Source organism: Myxocyprinus asiaticus, chromosome 3, assembly GCF_019703515.2.
Source record: "Myxocyprinus asiaticus isolate MX2 ecotype Aquarium Trade chromosome 3, UBuf_Myxa_2, whole genome shotgun sequence".
NCBI lineage: Eukaryota > Metazoa > Chordata > Actinopteri > Cypriniformes > Catostomidae > Myxocyprinus > Myxocyprinus asiaticus.
In genome coordinates, this window is record NC_059346.1 from 22,588,629 (window position 1) to 22,604,791 (window position 16,163).

The window sequence follows — 16,163 nt, forward strand, 5'->3', positions numbered from 1 at the left end:
AAAAATAGTCTTTATGACTCCAGTGGTTGAATCCATGTCTTCAGAAGCGATATGATAGGTGTGGTTGAGAGACTTTTTTTTTTTTTTTGTACTATAAATCTCCACTTTCACTTACACATTCTTCTTCTTTTGTTTTTGGCGATTTGCATTCTTTGTGCATATCGCAACCTACTGAGCAGGGAGGAGAATTTACAGTAAAAAAGGACTTAAATATTGATCTGTTTCTCACCCACACCTATCATATAGCTTCTGAAGATATAGATTTAACCACTGGAGTCAGATTACTTTTATACTGCCTTTATGTGCTTTTTGGCCCTTCAAAGATCTGGTCACCATTCACTTGCATTGTATGGACCTTCAGAGCTGAAATAGTCTTCTAAAAATCTTTGTTTGTGATCAGCAGAAGAAAGACATACACATCTGGGATGGCATGAGGGTGAGTGAGTGATGAGAGAATTTTCATTTTTGGGTGAACAATACCTTTAAGATGTGTTGGGTTTATGGCTACAAACAAAAGAATGAAAGGCACCCATAAACTCATATATGCATACCTACCTTTAGAAATTAAGTATTTTATTGCCTCCTCCTTGTCATTTACCCAGCCTACCTAAAGAACCTCAACACCAGTTTTGAGGAGATGCAGGCCATCAGTAAAGCTGGTTCTGGCATGCTAAGGTTCGTGGAGGCAGTCATGGGCTACTGTGATGTGGCCAAAGATATCAAACCAAAGAGAGAGAAGGTCTGATATGCATATATTTCTTGAGACTATACAGTATATGCATGAATCATACAATTGAATTCAATTGCTTTACTTCACAGACATCATTGAATGAAATCAAGTTCTGTGTATTCAAATTAATTTGATCCCTTTAAGAAGGTGAACTGAAGTTAACCGTTACTGTATTACATTTAAAGGTAGCTCGTCTGGAGAGGAATTTCTTCCAGAGCAAGCGTGAGTTGGAGCGAATCCAGAATGAGCTCGGTGTCATCCAGAAAGAGCTCAGAGCTCTTGGAGACAAATATGAGGCTGCCATGGCAGAAAAGCAGCTTCTGCAGGAGGAGGCCGAGGTCATGGAGAGAAGACTCATTGCTGCAGACAAACTCATCTCAGGCCTGGGATCAGAGAATAAGCGGTCAGCTTACTCATTAAAATTTTCACTTGAATATGAATGGCTGATCTAGGGTCAGATTCCCTTTGTCAAGGCTTAAATTGGTCTCTCCAAGCTAAATGACCTAAAGAATTTAAATTCAGCATCCCATTCGGGGAACCAAGAATATTGCCTTTAACACGTTCAACTTCTGTGATGAATTACCATCATTCTACAACATATACTGCAAGAACTGCAATGTATGGTGGGTGCAGTTCACTGTATTTTGACTTTGACATATGCTTGTAGTTATTCTTTTAAAAACCTTTCTTAATGGTGAAGTGTGTAATTTTTCGATGGTCAAATACTCTATCTCAGTTAAATGTCCAGAGACAACTGCAAGTAAGCCATTCTTAGGTTGGCCTCCTGAAGAGTGCTAAATGTTTGAGTTGTGCAACATTTGAACTTCTGGAGGCATATTACAGAAAACTTCCTATCTTAAATTTTAAGATCTGGTAAGTTCAGTTAGAATTTTTCACAAATTCATATTACAGTAATTCTTAACTACAGTTAAGATAAGATAATGCATTTAGTAAATGTTATTCTATAATAGCTTTTGTCCTAAATGAGATCCTAACTGAAATTGCCATGGTTACCAAACAGATAAGATAGGATTCTAAATTTAGGATATTTCTGGAATACGCCCCCTGGTTCTGGGTAGTTTGGGGCAGAACTACCTTTTTGTCGTGTGTTAGGAAAACTTGTTTTAAAGCAGTCATTATTATTGCCACTAATTAAAACAAAGTATTAATTCATGTAGAATTGCAGTCCATAATCAGTACCAGTGGTGTGCCCATCAGTTTTGTTATTGTATGTGTGTATCTCTGTGCCTTCTGTAGCTGGACGGAGGACCTGGAGGAGTTGAAGCAGCGCCGAATACGTCTTCTGGGTGACTGTCTGATCTGCGCTGCTTTCCTCAGCTATGAGGGAGCATTCAGCTGGGAATTCCGCAGTGAGATGGTGTATGGGGTGTGGCAGACTGACGTCCTGGAGAGAGGCATTCCTTTAAGCCAGCCCTTCCGTATAGAAAACCTGCTCACTGATGAGGTGGAGATCAGCAGGTGAGACACTAGCTTAACTGTGAAATGTACCAAGGTAATATGTGTAAGAACTAATATTATGTGTGTTTGTGGGGAAAAATGTGTGTGTTTACTTAGATGGGGATCTGAAGGTCTTCCTCCAGATGAGCTTTCAGTGCAGAATGGTATCCTGACCACCAGAGCCAGTCGTTTCCCCTTGTGCATTGACCCCCAGCAGCAAGCACTCAACTGGATCAAGAAGAAGGAGGAGAAGAATAATTTGAAGGTTAAAACATGCAATAGAGTTTAACTTCATGCCATCACTTCACTCTACCTTGTTTAGTAAATCTTAAAGGGATAGTTTACTCAAATTGTTTTATTTATGTTGTTGTATACTCACCCTCATGTCATTCCAAACCTGTATGATTTTCTTTCTTCAGTGGAACACAAAAGAAGACGTTAAGCAGAATGTTAAGGACTGACAGCCTCAGTCACCATTCACTTTCATTGTATAGAAAAAAATAAATAAATGAAAGTTAATGGTGACTTAGGCTGTCATCCCCTAACATTCTGCCGAACATCTTGTTTTGTGTTCCTCAGAAGAAAGTAATTTTCTAGACCTGAAATATGTCTTTCCCAGATTCCAACTTGTTTTCCATTTTGCAGATCTCTTCATTCAATGACCCAGACTTCTTGAAGCAGCTGGAATTGGCCATTAAGTATGGCTTCCCCTTCTTGTTCCAAGATGTGGATGAATATATTGACCCAGTTATTGACAATGTCCTTGAGAAGAATGTAAAAGGAGCAGAGGGACGTCAGTCTGTTGTACTTGGTGATAAGGAAGTTGACTATGATCCCAACTTCAAACTTTACCTCAATACCAAACTGGCAAACCCCAAGTTCTCCCCTGCAGTGTTTGGGAAGGCCATGGTTATCAATTACACAGGTGAGAACTTTAGTATTTTTAGTATTGCTGCAACTAAATTTAATGGAATTGTAAAATATTTACAATTTATTGCAACAAAATTGTCCAATGCCAATCATTCAACATTCTATGATGAGAAAGAGAAATTGCAATAATGTTTTTCAGACTCATTGTCAAAAAGTTCATATAAATGCATTTTTAGAAAAGCATTAAAAATTCAGACATGGGGTGAATATGCCATTCAAATGCAATATTGAATGCTTGCACTTTATTGTTAATGTTTACATGTTAGCATTTTATCTTTCACTTCTACTGCTATGTTTATTAGTAACACTGAAGGGCCTGGAAGACCAGCTGCTGAGTGTTATCGTGGGATTTGAGCGGAAGGAGCTGGAAGAGCAGAGAGAGCGACTCATTCAGGAGACCAGTGAGAACAAGCGCTTGCTGAAAGACCTTGAGGACTCGCTGCTGAGAGAGCTGGCCACTTCCACCGGGAACATGCTGGATAACGTAGAGCTGATCCAGACTCTGGAGGAAACTAAGTCCAAGGCCGGCGAGGTCAGTTTATTGCACACCACACACTTTCATAGTGGTAATGGTCCACAAATAATTTCATAAATGGGTACTTTAGGTATAATGTGTCCATTTACTTTTTTTTTTTTTTTTAACCAACATCAAGATTTATGGTTAAAAAGTATATAAATGTTTATAGGAAAGTCTATATGTCAGGTATATCTTTTTCTGCGGTGTGAAAAAAGAATTTTTAAAAGTACATATATTCCATGTATACCCTCAATTAATAAGAGGTCATACAAGCTGAAATAATAATAATTATAAAAGCTATCAGCAAAATTCTGTTAAAATAATTTTTGTATTAAGTATAGCATGTCACCACAGGAAATGTTCAACTTTCAAAAAGAATTGCATGTCAACTACCCAAATATTTTATAAGTGATAAGTCCTTTGATTGAAACTGTAGTAAACGGTATATGAGCTGTTTTATGAGTTTTACGAGGTTTTTGAGTCAGTACGAGTTTCTTTTTGTCAGCTGGATAATCAAGCATTTAACATTCATATTTTGACTCCAACAGGTGTTTGAGAAACTGAAGCTGGCAGAAAAGACAGCCATTGATATTGACACGCTAAGAGATGGCTACCGCCCAGCTGCCAAGCGCGGAGCTGTTCTGTTCTTTGTGCTGGCTGAGATGGCTCTTGTCAACAGCATGTATCAGTATTCCCTTGCTTCCTTCTTAGAAGTGTTTGACCTCTCACTGTCCAAGTCTCTGCACCACGCAGTCCTACCCAACAGACTCAAGAACATCATGGACACACTCACACAGAATGTCTATAACTATGGCTGTACTGGTAAAGGCTCTTGATCTCTGACTTTTGATGAAACCACATCAAAACTATTTTGTTTCACATTTAATTGCTAAAGATCATGCAGTTTGATCAAATACATTTAGTAGTTTCAAGTTGTTCAGCGGTTGATGGTAACAGTGGAAAAGTGAAACCACTCTCAGTGCTTTGAGGGATTAAAGATAGATTTAAACTGCACTAAGCCTCTTTTGTGTTGTTGTTCAGGGCTGTTTGAGAGGCACAAACTTCTCTTCTCCTTCAATTTGACTATCAAGATTGAGCAGGCTGAGGGCAGAGCTCCCCAAAATGAATTAGAGTTCTTCCTCAAAGGTTAGGAGGACACACAGTTAATTTCATACTGTATTACTGCCTCTTCTTTCGCTCCCTCTTTAACAATACACCGCATTATCAATACACCTGATCTTCTCCCTCTCTAGGTAACCTGTCCCTGGAGAAGAGTAAACGTAAGAAGCCGTGTGCCTGGCTGCCTGATCAGGGCTGGGAGGATATAGTGCGTCTTATGGAACTCTTTCTTAATGAGTTTGGCACTATAGCAGATGATATTGAAAAGAATCCAGAGGAATGGAAGACAGTGAGTGACAAAAATAACTACACCAAACATAATGTAGATGAGCACTGTACCACTTTATATCACAGTTAAGAATTCTGCACGTTGTCTTTCTTTTGCTGTCAGTGGTACGACTTGGATATTCCAGAGCAGGCATCCTTCCCAATGAAGTACAAGGACAACCTCACTTCCTTCCAGAAGCTTCTGCTGATCCGCTGCTTCAGACTGGACAGAGTCTACCGTGCCGTCAGTGATTATGTCACACTTACCATGGGAGAGAAGTAAGAGAGAACTGAAAAGCACTCATGCACTTTTTCAAAAATATTAGCATAATGCAAATCAGAATGTAACCACTAGGGGTGTAAATATTTGTTCTGACAAAGATTTTCTATAATAACGATCCTTTATTGTACAATATTTGGTCACAATTTGGTTTGATTCGATTCAGCTATTTGGTATGATTCATCATTATTTTAAAAAATATGCTGAAGCCAAATGTAACAGGAGGGACAATCAAACATGTCTGTACCGACAGTAGACTGAGGATCTGGATTGAAAATAGAACTTGAAAGTAGGTCAAGAATTCTATTTTGGATTTGAAAATAATGCATAATACATTATTGTAGTAATTATAATTTACTAAATGATTAAACTCTGTCATCCATGCATTGCAATGCAATTTTAAATGCCTAGTAACCACTGTCATTATTTTGCTTCTCTGGGTGTAGTTTCTTACAAATAAGACATCAAAAGAATTCAAACTGACTTCAAGTCAAGCTTCCAAGAGGAAATTAAGTCTAATGTTGATGTATTAAGAATTAATATATTTAATGCCAGAAGGTGCATTGCTAAAGTGCTAACTCTTTTTGTCTTATGTTTCTTCACTCTGTCACACAGATATGTGCAGCCCCCTGTGATCAGTTTTGAAGCCATTTTTGAGCAGAGCTCCCCAAACTCTCCCATTGTGTTTATTCTGAGTCCTGGCTCAGAACCAGCCAGTGATCTTATGAAACTGGCCAAACGCTCAGGCTTTGGGGCCAACAGACTCAAATTCCTTGCCATGGGTCAGGGACAGGAGAAGGTACACTCTTTATTCAAATGTGCGTACCCACACACACAAAGACACACACTCAGCGGAGCATTGGATCCTGACCGCCACTGTAAATTTCCTAGGGATGCATCTATCGATCGGCCACCGATCTACAGTAGATTGTCCGATCTTCGCCTTAAACCTGTGATTGGCGATCGGCCGGTCATGCCTAGATTCAGGGCCGATTTTTTTTTTTTTTTTTTTTAATTTCAGCACGCACAAAATCACACATACACTGCTACCCGAATGAATCAGCACTTGCTCAGCCCTCGAAGCAGGACACTGCGTCCACCGGAGGGTGAGTTGTTGGCAGTTCTAAGCACTTCCAAAATTACACTTTCAGACATTGAGTCATTATGGTAGTAATTCTGACTCAATGTACAGTTTGACACAGATAGGACAAAGATACTGCAAATGGATTTAAAAACTAATTAAACAACAAATAAACATGCAAACACAAATCAAGTATACTTGAGGTAACATGAGTTGCGACATTGTGTGAAGCAATAGAGACAGTTTGAGCAATTATGCACATTCTCAGTTTCACTCCCTCCAGAACACGCACGTTCTTGGTGTCAGTCAAAAATGCACGCTCTCAATCTCTCATCAGTCACTCATTCCACCACTCTCTTCAGCAGCCATAGCTTTAGACTGGTTACCCACTGAAGCTAAGCAGGGTTGAGCCTGGTCAGACTCAGTACCTGGATGGGAGACCTCCTGGTGATAAACTAAGGTTGTCTCTTGGAAGAGGTGTTAGTGAGGCCAGCATGGGGTGCTCACCCTGCGGTCTGTGTGGGTCCTAACTCATGAGACGTTAAACCGGGTCTTGACTCTCTGTGGACATTAAAAATCCCAGGTCACATCTCGCAAAAGAGTAGGGGTGTAACCCCGGTGTCCTGGCCAAATTCCCCCATTGGCCCTTAGCAGTCATGGCCTCCTAATTATCTCCATCCATGAATTTGCTCTATCACTCTACACCCCCATTCCCACCAATAGCTGGTGTGTGGTGAATGTACTGGCGCACAATGGCTGCCGCGACACATCATCCAGGTGGATGCTGCTCACTGGTGCTGGTTGAGAGGAGTCCCCTGTTCCCTGTGTAAAGTGCTTTGAGTTTAGTGTCAGAATAGCAATATATAAGTTTCCAATTCATTCATTTTTACCACATTTACACCTAGTTTTAAAATGTGTTTCGGGTGATCTGGTCACAAGTTGTCAATGCTAAATACAGGTGTAAACGTTGTGCAAAACGGTTTGTGATCGGATCACAAAAACCACATATGGAGGTTGTAAAAAACACATGTGACCACACTACATTTGAGGTGTAAATGCTAAAATGTCCTCCTGATGAGTCCTGGACTGCAGCGAAGCTCCACCCCTCACCAGTCAATCAACCGCTGTGGTAAAACAAGAGGTGGTTCCGAATGGCTTTTAAAGGAAATAACCACCTGCAATGTCTCTTAATACTGTACCAGGTGTTAATGGGTTCTTTTTTGAGAGCCTAGTTTTAAATCAGATAATATATGTTTGCCGCAAAACCACTAATAACAGAAAACACTATCTGTGTTCAGATCGGTATCAGCCGCTCAGTGTTAAAATATCTGCGATCGGTATCGGACTCAAATTTCCTGGTCTGTGCACCTCTAAAATCTACACTTGATCTGCTGGATCATAAGCTAGGCTTTAGACATTTTTAAATATGACATTTCTATTTCAGGTTGCATTGCAGCTGTTGGATACTGCAGTGGCACGAGGCCAGTGGCTGATGCTGCAGAACTGTCACTTATTAGTGAAATGGCTGAAGGATTTAGAGAAAGCACTGGAAAGAATCACTAAACCCCACCCAGACTTCCGCCTGTGGCTCACCACAGAGCCCATTAAAGACTTCCCCATCGGCATCCTGCAGAAGTCCCTCAAGGTCAGGACATACATTGCCACTTACAGACCTGAATAGAAATTATTGTGCCATTCCCCACTCCTTAACCCTAAATGGAATACAGTTTTTAGGTTACTAGAATGACAAATCGTTGTGATATAGTCTTGTGGAGCAAGAAGTAAGTACACAAAAGATGGATTTGGCTTTTTTTTCCATGTCTAATATTCTTCTCATGCCTTTACTCTCCATCTTCAGGTTGTAACAGAACCTCCAAATGGGCTGAAGCTGAACATGAGGGCGACATATTTTAAGATCCCTCATGATAAGCTGATGGGCTGTGCTCACCCAGCCTTCCGCAGTCTGGTTTATGTGCTGGCTTTCTTCCATGCTGTGGTGCAGGAAAGACGTAAGTACGGCAAGATCGGCTGGAATGTACCCTACGATTTCAACGAGTCAGACTTCCTGGTAAGTTCCATAACATTTTTTGCAGCTTGTTAAATCTACCGGTGCTTAAAGACAGTGCTCAAAGCTTTTAAAAGCATCGTTGTAGATTGATCTCACGAGACTTTACATTGCTTTTCAATCATAATTTTGGCCCTTCTCAGGTGTGTATGGAAATCTTGGACACATATCTGACCAAAGCCCAAACTCAAGGAGATGCCATGATCCCATGGGGAAGTCTCAAATACTTAATTGGAGAGGTCATTACATTTTTCAAAAACCAGAGAAAAGGGCAGCAATTTGTAATTTTATTCACTGACTGGAGGAAAAACATACTTTTTATTAGTCAGGATGTCACCTTTTCACAACGATAACAAATGTGGAATGTATTATTTTATTTAATGCACATTTTTATATACTATATATTTTCCATGCATTTTAAATGCCTTTTGTGTGTTTCGTAAAGTATTTTACATGTGTAACAGGTGATGTATGGTGGAAGAGCTATTGATAGCTTTGATCGTAGGATCCTCACAGTTTACATGGATGAGTATCTGGGAGACTTTATATTTGACACCTTCCAGCCTTTCCACTTCTTCCACAATAAAGAGGTGGACTACAAGATCCCACTAGACGGACTCAAGCAGGTTTATGTTGGTATGTCGCTGCCTGAAATCTAGCATTGGAAAGACAATGGCTTGAGTGCGACAGACACTCAAACTCTTCATGTCACACTTTGTAGATGAGATTGAGTCTCTACCACTTGCTAACACGGCAGAGGTGTTTGGTCTGCACCCTAATGCTGAGATCGGATACTACACGCAGGCTGTCCGAGACATGTGGGGTCATCTCATAGAGCTACAGCCACAGACAGGTACCTTATATTTTATATCAGTGAAATCTGAAAATGCTTGATTTCATGGTGATGTATTAAACTTGAATGTGATTACACTGCCTATATACAGTATATAGTACATTCAGCATATACAAATTACATTACACTGGAAATAAAGTGGCCCAAAAAATCATTTGGACCCTTCAGCCACACTTGTAAAGGATGTTACTGAATTACAGGCAAAATATCAAACCAAGTGTCATCCTCAAAATGATGCTAGACCTCTCTTAAGTACCTGGTCCCAAAAGCATTTGAGTGGATGTATTAAGTCAGTTCCCCTCAAGTTCAAATAGGTCCTAGTAGAGTAGTGCATGTGTATTACATCACGCTGGAGATGTACCACTAATTTTTATAATCAAAATTTAAAGTGTCCATTTTGTACAATATCTGTTGTTTTGTTTGAAAAGTGTGCACATGATGGGCCCTATTTTAAGAACGCTAGTGCTAAGTGCATCTCTTTGCCATAGTTATACATGCAAAGTCAATGGGCATGGCCATGAAGTTTTGGTATTTTCATGCAAGCATGCGCTAAGTCTAGGCACAAATGGGTTTCTACAAAATTTTGCATGCAACAAGCTTATGGGCTGGGTCAACTGCACTTTAATTCTGAGGTTCTTCTCCAGCACCGTCTGCATCCTAATATAGTATATATTGCTTTACCTGTCAAGCACCAGCAATATAAACAAAGACAGCATATTCATAAGAAGTTGATTGTGTAAATGGACTGAAATTAATTAGAAAAAAGAAATATGGACATAAGTTCTTTTGTGCATTAACAGCGTCCTTGAATATCAGGCATATTTCTATGACAGTGACATGCTCCTTTCACAAGTCAGGACATTACTGATGTAAAAAACAGCACCATCACTATTTGAAAAAGGTGTTGAAAAATGTTTTTTATCAAGTATAGACAGGCCCCATTTCCAGCAGCCATCATTCCAACACCTTATCCTTGAGTAATCATGATAAATTGTTAATTTGGTACTAGAAAATCACTTGCCATTATATCAAACACAGTTGAAAGCTATTTGGTTCATTAAATTAACCTTAACATTGTCTTTGTGTTTGTTCCTGAGTTGCCACAGTATGCAATAGACTAACATATCTTAAGGTCAATATTAGGTCAAAAATGGCAAAAAAGAAACAGCTTTCTCTAGAAACTTGTCAGTCAATCATTGTTTTGAGGAATGAAGGCTATCTAATGCTTGAAATTGAAGATTTCATACAAAGGTGTACACTACACTCTTCAAAGACAAAGGACAACTGACTCTAACAAGGACAGAAAGAGATGTGGAAGGCCAGATGTAAAACTAAACAAGAGGATAAGTACATCAGAGTCTCTAGTTTGAGAAATAGATGCCCCACGTGTTCTCAGCTGACAGCTTCATTGAATTCTACCTGCTCAACACCAGTTTCATTTACAACAGTAAAGAGAACACTCAGGGGTGCAGGCGTTATGGGAAGAATTGCAAAGAAAAAGCCACTTTTGAAACAGAAAATCTAAAAGAAAAGGTTAGAGTGGACAAAGAAACAGACATTGGACAACAGATAATTGGAAAAGTGTGTTATGGATCTTAACCCCATTGAGCTTTTGTGGGATCAGCTAGACTGTGAGAAGTACCCTACAAGACAGCCACATCTATGGCAAGTGCTACAGAAAGCATGGAGTGAAATGTCACCTGAGTATATGGACAAACTGACAGCTAGAATACCAGGGATCTGCAAAGCTGTCATTGCTGCACGTGGAGGATTTTTAATGGGAACTCTTTGAAGTAGTTTAAGACGTCCTGAACATTTTTTTCAAATTGAAATAGTAATTTTTCATGTTATTAATGTCCTGACTATACATTGTGATCAGTTGAATGCCACTTTGGTGAATAAAAGTACCAATTTCTTATATATACATACTGGCAGCCAAAAGTTTAGAATAATGTACAGATTTTGCTCTTATGGAAAGAAATTGGTACTTTATATATATATAAAAACTTAATCATAACTTATCAGTCTTGAGTTGTTTTTCATTACAGTTTTGCTTGCTGTGTCAACCTTATAACTAAGTGCTGCATTTAAATAATAGTTTAACTTACTGTCATGTACCATCTGAAGGTGACTCGGGTGGTGGTATTAGCAGAGATGAGTACATCAGCCAGGTGGCACGGGACATTCAGAGCAAGCTGCCAATTGTGTTTGACCTGGACGTGATCCGCAAGAAGTTTGGGCTGGAGATCTCCCCCACATCAGTAGTACTGCTACAAGAGCTGGAGCGCTTCAACAAACTCATTCTCAGGATGAGTCGATCTCTGGCTGAACTACAGAAAGTGAGTGATCTGAGAGAGCAAGAGTGAAAGAAAAAGGGAAAAAAGAAAAAGAAAAAACTAATTCAGCAAACAATTACTGTTTGTGCTATATGTTCATTAATTAAAGGCTGTTCATATAATATGGAATTAAAGGTGAAGTGTGGACTTTCTGTGCCTCTAGCAGCCCCAAACAGAATTGCAAAAATATTCCGTTTTCTGTTTTTAAAATCTGTTTTTCTCTAACACTACCCCTGTTCTCCATTGGTCGGGCAAAAAGATTCCAATGTTACTTGTCGGGAAGCTGAAAAAACAAAGCAATCAATGTTTTGAAAGCGGCACAGAGCCACAGTGTTTACACTTTTAGGGATATCATCCTACACATGGCTTACTTGAAGTCTATACATATTAGCTGGGATAGAAGAACGTGTTTTAACATTTTCAAATAATTAAACACACTTTAAACACAAACTTCAAACACAGTTTTCCTTTAAAGATGGTACTGTCTGTATTTGTATTAAGGCTTGTGTGTGTTTGTGTACCAGGCCCTGGCTGGTGAGGTGGGAATGAGCAGTGAGTTGGATGAGGTGGCGAGAGCTCTGTTTAATGGTCAGATACCTGTCATCTGGAGGAAACTGGCTCCAGACACTCTCAAATCTCTGGGAAACTGGATGATCCACTTCAAGAGACGATACAAACAATACAGCTCATGGGTGAGAACCAAATATCACTATATATTTTATCATTTTCTTGGCAGATACCACCTTATCAGGAAGCTGTTCATACGTTATGTGCTGGCCTGAGTCTGGAACAGTGTGAGCAGTAGTAGCTAATTGTAAGTGTAAGAGGAGCTGGAGACCGATCATTTTAAGTTACTATAGACACACCTCTCCCTCTACACACCAATTAGATTGATCTAGTAATTATTGCAGGTAGCTTTGTTGGGGTGGAGGCAGAGTATAAAGCCCAGTGTTCTGGGTTTTGCTGAAGTAGCAAATGTCAGACTGCACCATACATTTCCTTTGATTGCTATTTTATTTTCCTCCCTGTGGTACTATAATTTCACCCCTTTTGGATGCCCCACTTTTTGTTTCTGGTTGGAGTCTATTTTGACCCCTAGCACACTGTCTACACCGGATATGTCTGTTGATGCGACATGGCGCGACGCAACGGCATGAGGCTGTCTACACTGAAAGCGTCTAAATGAAGTGCAGACTGCATCGACCAATCAGATGTGAGCTCAAGTATGGACGCATCCAGTGTAGATAGCGTCATTGATAAGAATGTAAATGATATGCTTTTGACGTGATGTGCCACTTGCGTCCAGTAAGACAGGGTGTAAGTGGATATTGTGTTGACATGACACCTTTTGGAACCAACTGTTTTATGCTGATTTGAGTTTGGTTCTTTTTGGTTCTCTTTATTTTCAAAGGAATGGATCATCCGAAAATGAAAATTTATTTTATAATATATTCACCCCCTTGTTCTTCTGAACTCATGACTTTCTTTTTATGCAGAACTCAAAAGGAAAACTTCTGTTTATTTAATACAGTGACTCATATTTATTCACTTTAAAGCTTAAAAAGCACCTAAAAGTCCATGCGTCTCATACATCATATTCCAAGTCTTCTGAAGGCATACGGTTTTGGTGAGAAAGAACCTGAAATGTAAGTCATTTTTTAGTGAAAATCTTAATGTCCATTGTGCATTTATGAGAGATATGAGAGAGGCTCCTTCACAAATGCTTGCTTGTTCATGTGAGAACTTGGGTTCTTGTTTATGTGTTGTATAGCACTAAAACAAGAGTTTTAAACTTTGCAGGTTATGTGTGGCATTAAAGCAAATAATGAACCGATAAAAAAAAAAACAACAAAAAAACGCATACATACACAAGCACAAGAACTTCACAGAACTTTTTCTGTGTGCCTGATATAGCCATGCATTGACACAGATAAGAAGCACACTCATCTGAAGCTCAGTTAATACAGATATTCTACTAAAATAATGAAGAAATTCTGCTCAAAATGCTTAAAAAATGCTTTAGATCAAAGAGATCTAATCGGGTTATCGATCAAGATTTTTGTTTGTTCACTTTATGTGTATTATCCCTGTGAAAACAAACCACTAATTAAATTTGGGCATCTAAATGGGCATCAATGTAGGTGGATGAGGGAGAGCCCAGTGTGATGTGGTTGTCAGGATTACATATACCAGAGTCGTACCTGACAGCACTGGTCCAGGCCACCTGCAGGAAAAACGGCTGGCCTCTGGACCACTCCACTCTCTACACACAAGTTACACACTACAGGAGTGAGGAGGAGGTCAAAGAGAGACCAGGACAGGGTAAGAACCCACATACACACCTACATACATACAATGACAAATGTAAATATGGACATCAAGACCCAAGCACAGGCTAAAATTATGTCCTTTTTTTCCATCAGGGTGTTTTGTGTCAGGGTTTTATCTGGAGGGGGCAGACTGGGACATTGAAGAGGGCTGTCTGGTCCGCAGTAAACCAAGAGCTTTAGTGGCTCAACTTCCCATTCTTAAAATAATTCCCATTGAAGCACATCGCCTTAAACTCCAGGCAAGATTGTTTTTTTTTTTTAGTTGAGTTGAGTTCACAACATTTTTGAATCTCTGTCTTAAAGGAATAGTTCACCCAAAAATGAAAATTCTCTCATTATTCACTTACCTTGATGCCATCCCAGATGTGTATGACTGTCTTTCTTCAACAGAACACAAATGAAGATTTTTAGAAGAAGATAGAGCTCTGTCAGGTCCTTATAACGGAAGTACACGGGTGCCAGCACATTGAAGGTCCAAAACCACATTTAGGCAGCAATAAAGTAATCCACACGACTCCAGTCGATCAATGAATGTCTTCTGAAGTGAATCGATACATTTGTGTAAAAAATAAATTAAAACGTTATTAACTTTCAAAAAGCACTTCCTGCCAGCAGCTGACGCATCACGTAGCAGTCGTGTGACGTAAGCATGTCAGAAACAAGTCAATAATTAAAACATTTTTAACTTTAAATCCAGGGCTCTGATGCCTTTTGAAATGGCTGAACTCTCGCATGACATTTGTCTTCTGTTGTAAATAAGCGCCACTTCCGAATTCTCGCCTGAACTCACCGACGCGTTTACGTCATGCTTCACGTCATCTGCTGGTAGGAAGCGCTTTTTAAAAGTTAATACAATTTTAATTATCGATTCATTTTTTACACAAACGTATGGATTTGCTTCAAAAGACATTCATTGATCGAATGGAGTCGTGTGGATTACTTTATTATTGCCTAATTATGACTTTTGGACTGTCAAAGTGCTGGCACCCATGTACTTCCATTATAAGGACCTGACAGAGCTCTGTTTTCTTCTAAAAATCTTCATTTGTGTTCTGCTGAAGAGACAGTCATACACATCTGCAATGACATCAGGGTAAGTGAATAATGATATAATTTTCATTTTTGGGTGAACTATTCCTTTAAAATACTTGTAATTAATTAATAATGTGCATCTTTGGTTTATTTTTAATCTAGAACACCCTGAAGACTCCAGTCTACACAACCTCTATGAGAAGGAATGCTATGGGTGTTGGCCTAGTGTTTGAGGCCGATCTTTTCACCACCAAACACATCTCTCATTGGGTACTGCAGGGAGTGTGTCTATGCCTCAATGCTGACTGATTGTTTGTAATCATAAGTTTCATATAACTGTTCTCTAATTAAAAGAGCATACATATATGTTGATATACAATAAGTTTATGTAGTAATTTATGGAATAATAGAATGTTTTGATCCAAAAGATTTTTAACTTATTTTTTATTAAATTTTCAAACCTGCAATGCTGTCAGTGTTGACCAATTAAAAGCAGCACATCACACCATATTGCTAGGGCCAACTGTGTTCAGTCACTGAAAGCAGATCTCATGAAGTCCACATTAAAGTTTAAAGAATTATTGCTTTGAAGTTTTTTTAATTACACTTAATTACACCAGAGGGCTGCTACAGGCAATATCATTTTGTTTTCTTTCCCTAAAGAGGACTGAATGAATTACATATATTTTAAAGCAATTTCAAAATCTGAGATAAATTGTGTTAATGCCAAAACTTAATCTTTTGACATCTGTTTCTATGTTTTAAATATTTTACATTTATTACTAAAGTCTTTGTTGGAGTTTAAGATGGAAAAATTGCTTTTAGCATATATGATGGGCACTTCTTAATATTTAGTCACATGAAAAAAATTTGTAGTTTCTTAAAAAAAAAAGGGGGAGTAACACATCATAGCCACTGGCACATCTTACCCCACCGCACCCTGCTCACTGTTTTAACTCAGTCAGCACTTACAGTTTTACAAACAAGGCCGCAATGACCACTTTAGAGACTGAACATGCACACAGTAAATGTTTTCAAAAGAATAGAAATCAGTCAACACAAGCAATAAAACACCCTAAGCATTCTTACATTTTGTATATTCCGCAAAGTATTTTAAATGTCAAGTATAAGCTCAGTTGTGTTACACAATTCAGACATTGGAGAG

At 39.0% G+C, this 16,163-nt stretch overlaps 1 protein-coding gene across 1 annotated transcript in view; it reads left to right on the plus strand.

Annotated features, from left to right (window-relative positions):
* The window catches only part of dnah10 (dynein axonemal heavy chain 10), a 46,982-nt gene extending 31,428 nt beyond the window's left edge, over positions 1 to 15,554 (plus strand). The window contains exons 58-78 of the mRNA XM_051658216.1: positions 603 to 739; positions 916 to 1,133; positions 1,988 to 2,209; positions 2,306 to 2,453; positions 2,834 to 3,113; positions 3,421 to 3,650; positions 4,184 to 4,457; positions 4,677 to 4,781; positions 4,889 to 5,043; positions 5,146 to 5,300; positions 5,917 to 6,100; positions 7,827 to 8,027; positions 8,241 to 8,450; positions 8,591 to 8,686; positions 8,912 to 9,083; positions 9,169 to 9,300; positions 11,428 to 11,639; positions 12,161 to 12,328; positions 13,778 to 13,958; positions 14,060 to 14,205; positions 15,161 to 15,554. Of these exons, the coding sequence (XP_051514176.1) occupies positions 603 to 739; positions 916 to 1,133; positions 1,988 to 2,209; positions 2,306 to 2,453; positions 2,834 to 3,113; positions 3,421 to 3,650; positions 4,184 to 4,457; positions 4,677 to 4,781; positions 4,889 to 5,043; positions 5,146 to 5,300; positions 5,917 to 6,100; positions 7,827 to 8,027; positions 8,241 to 8,450; positions 8,591 to 8,686; positions 8,912 to 9,083; positions 9,169 to 9,300; positions 11,428 to 11,639; positions 12,161 to 12,328; positions 13,778 to 13,958; positions 14,060 to 14,205; positions 15,161 to 15,307 (3,773 nt within the window). The 3' untranslated portion in view covers positions 15,308 to 15,554. The remainder of the gene's footprint in view (positions 1 to 602; positions 740 to 915; positions 1,134 to 1,987; positions 2,210 to 2,305; positions 2,454 to 2,833; positions 3,114 to 3,420; positions 3,651 to 4,183; positions 4,458 to 4,676; positions 4,782 to 4,888; positions 5,044 to 5,145; positions 5,301 to 5,916; positions 6,101 to 7,826; positions 8,028 to 8,240; positions 8,451 to 8,590; positions 8,687 to 8,911; positions 9,084 to 9,168; positions 9,301 to 11,427; positions 11,640 to 12,160; positions 12,329 to 13,777; positions 13,959 to 14,059; positions 14,206 to 15,160) is intronic.
* The last annotated feature ends 609 nt before the right edge of the window (positions 15,555 to 16,163 follow it).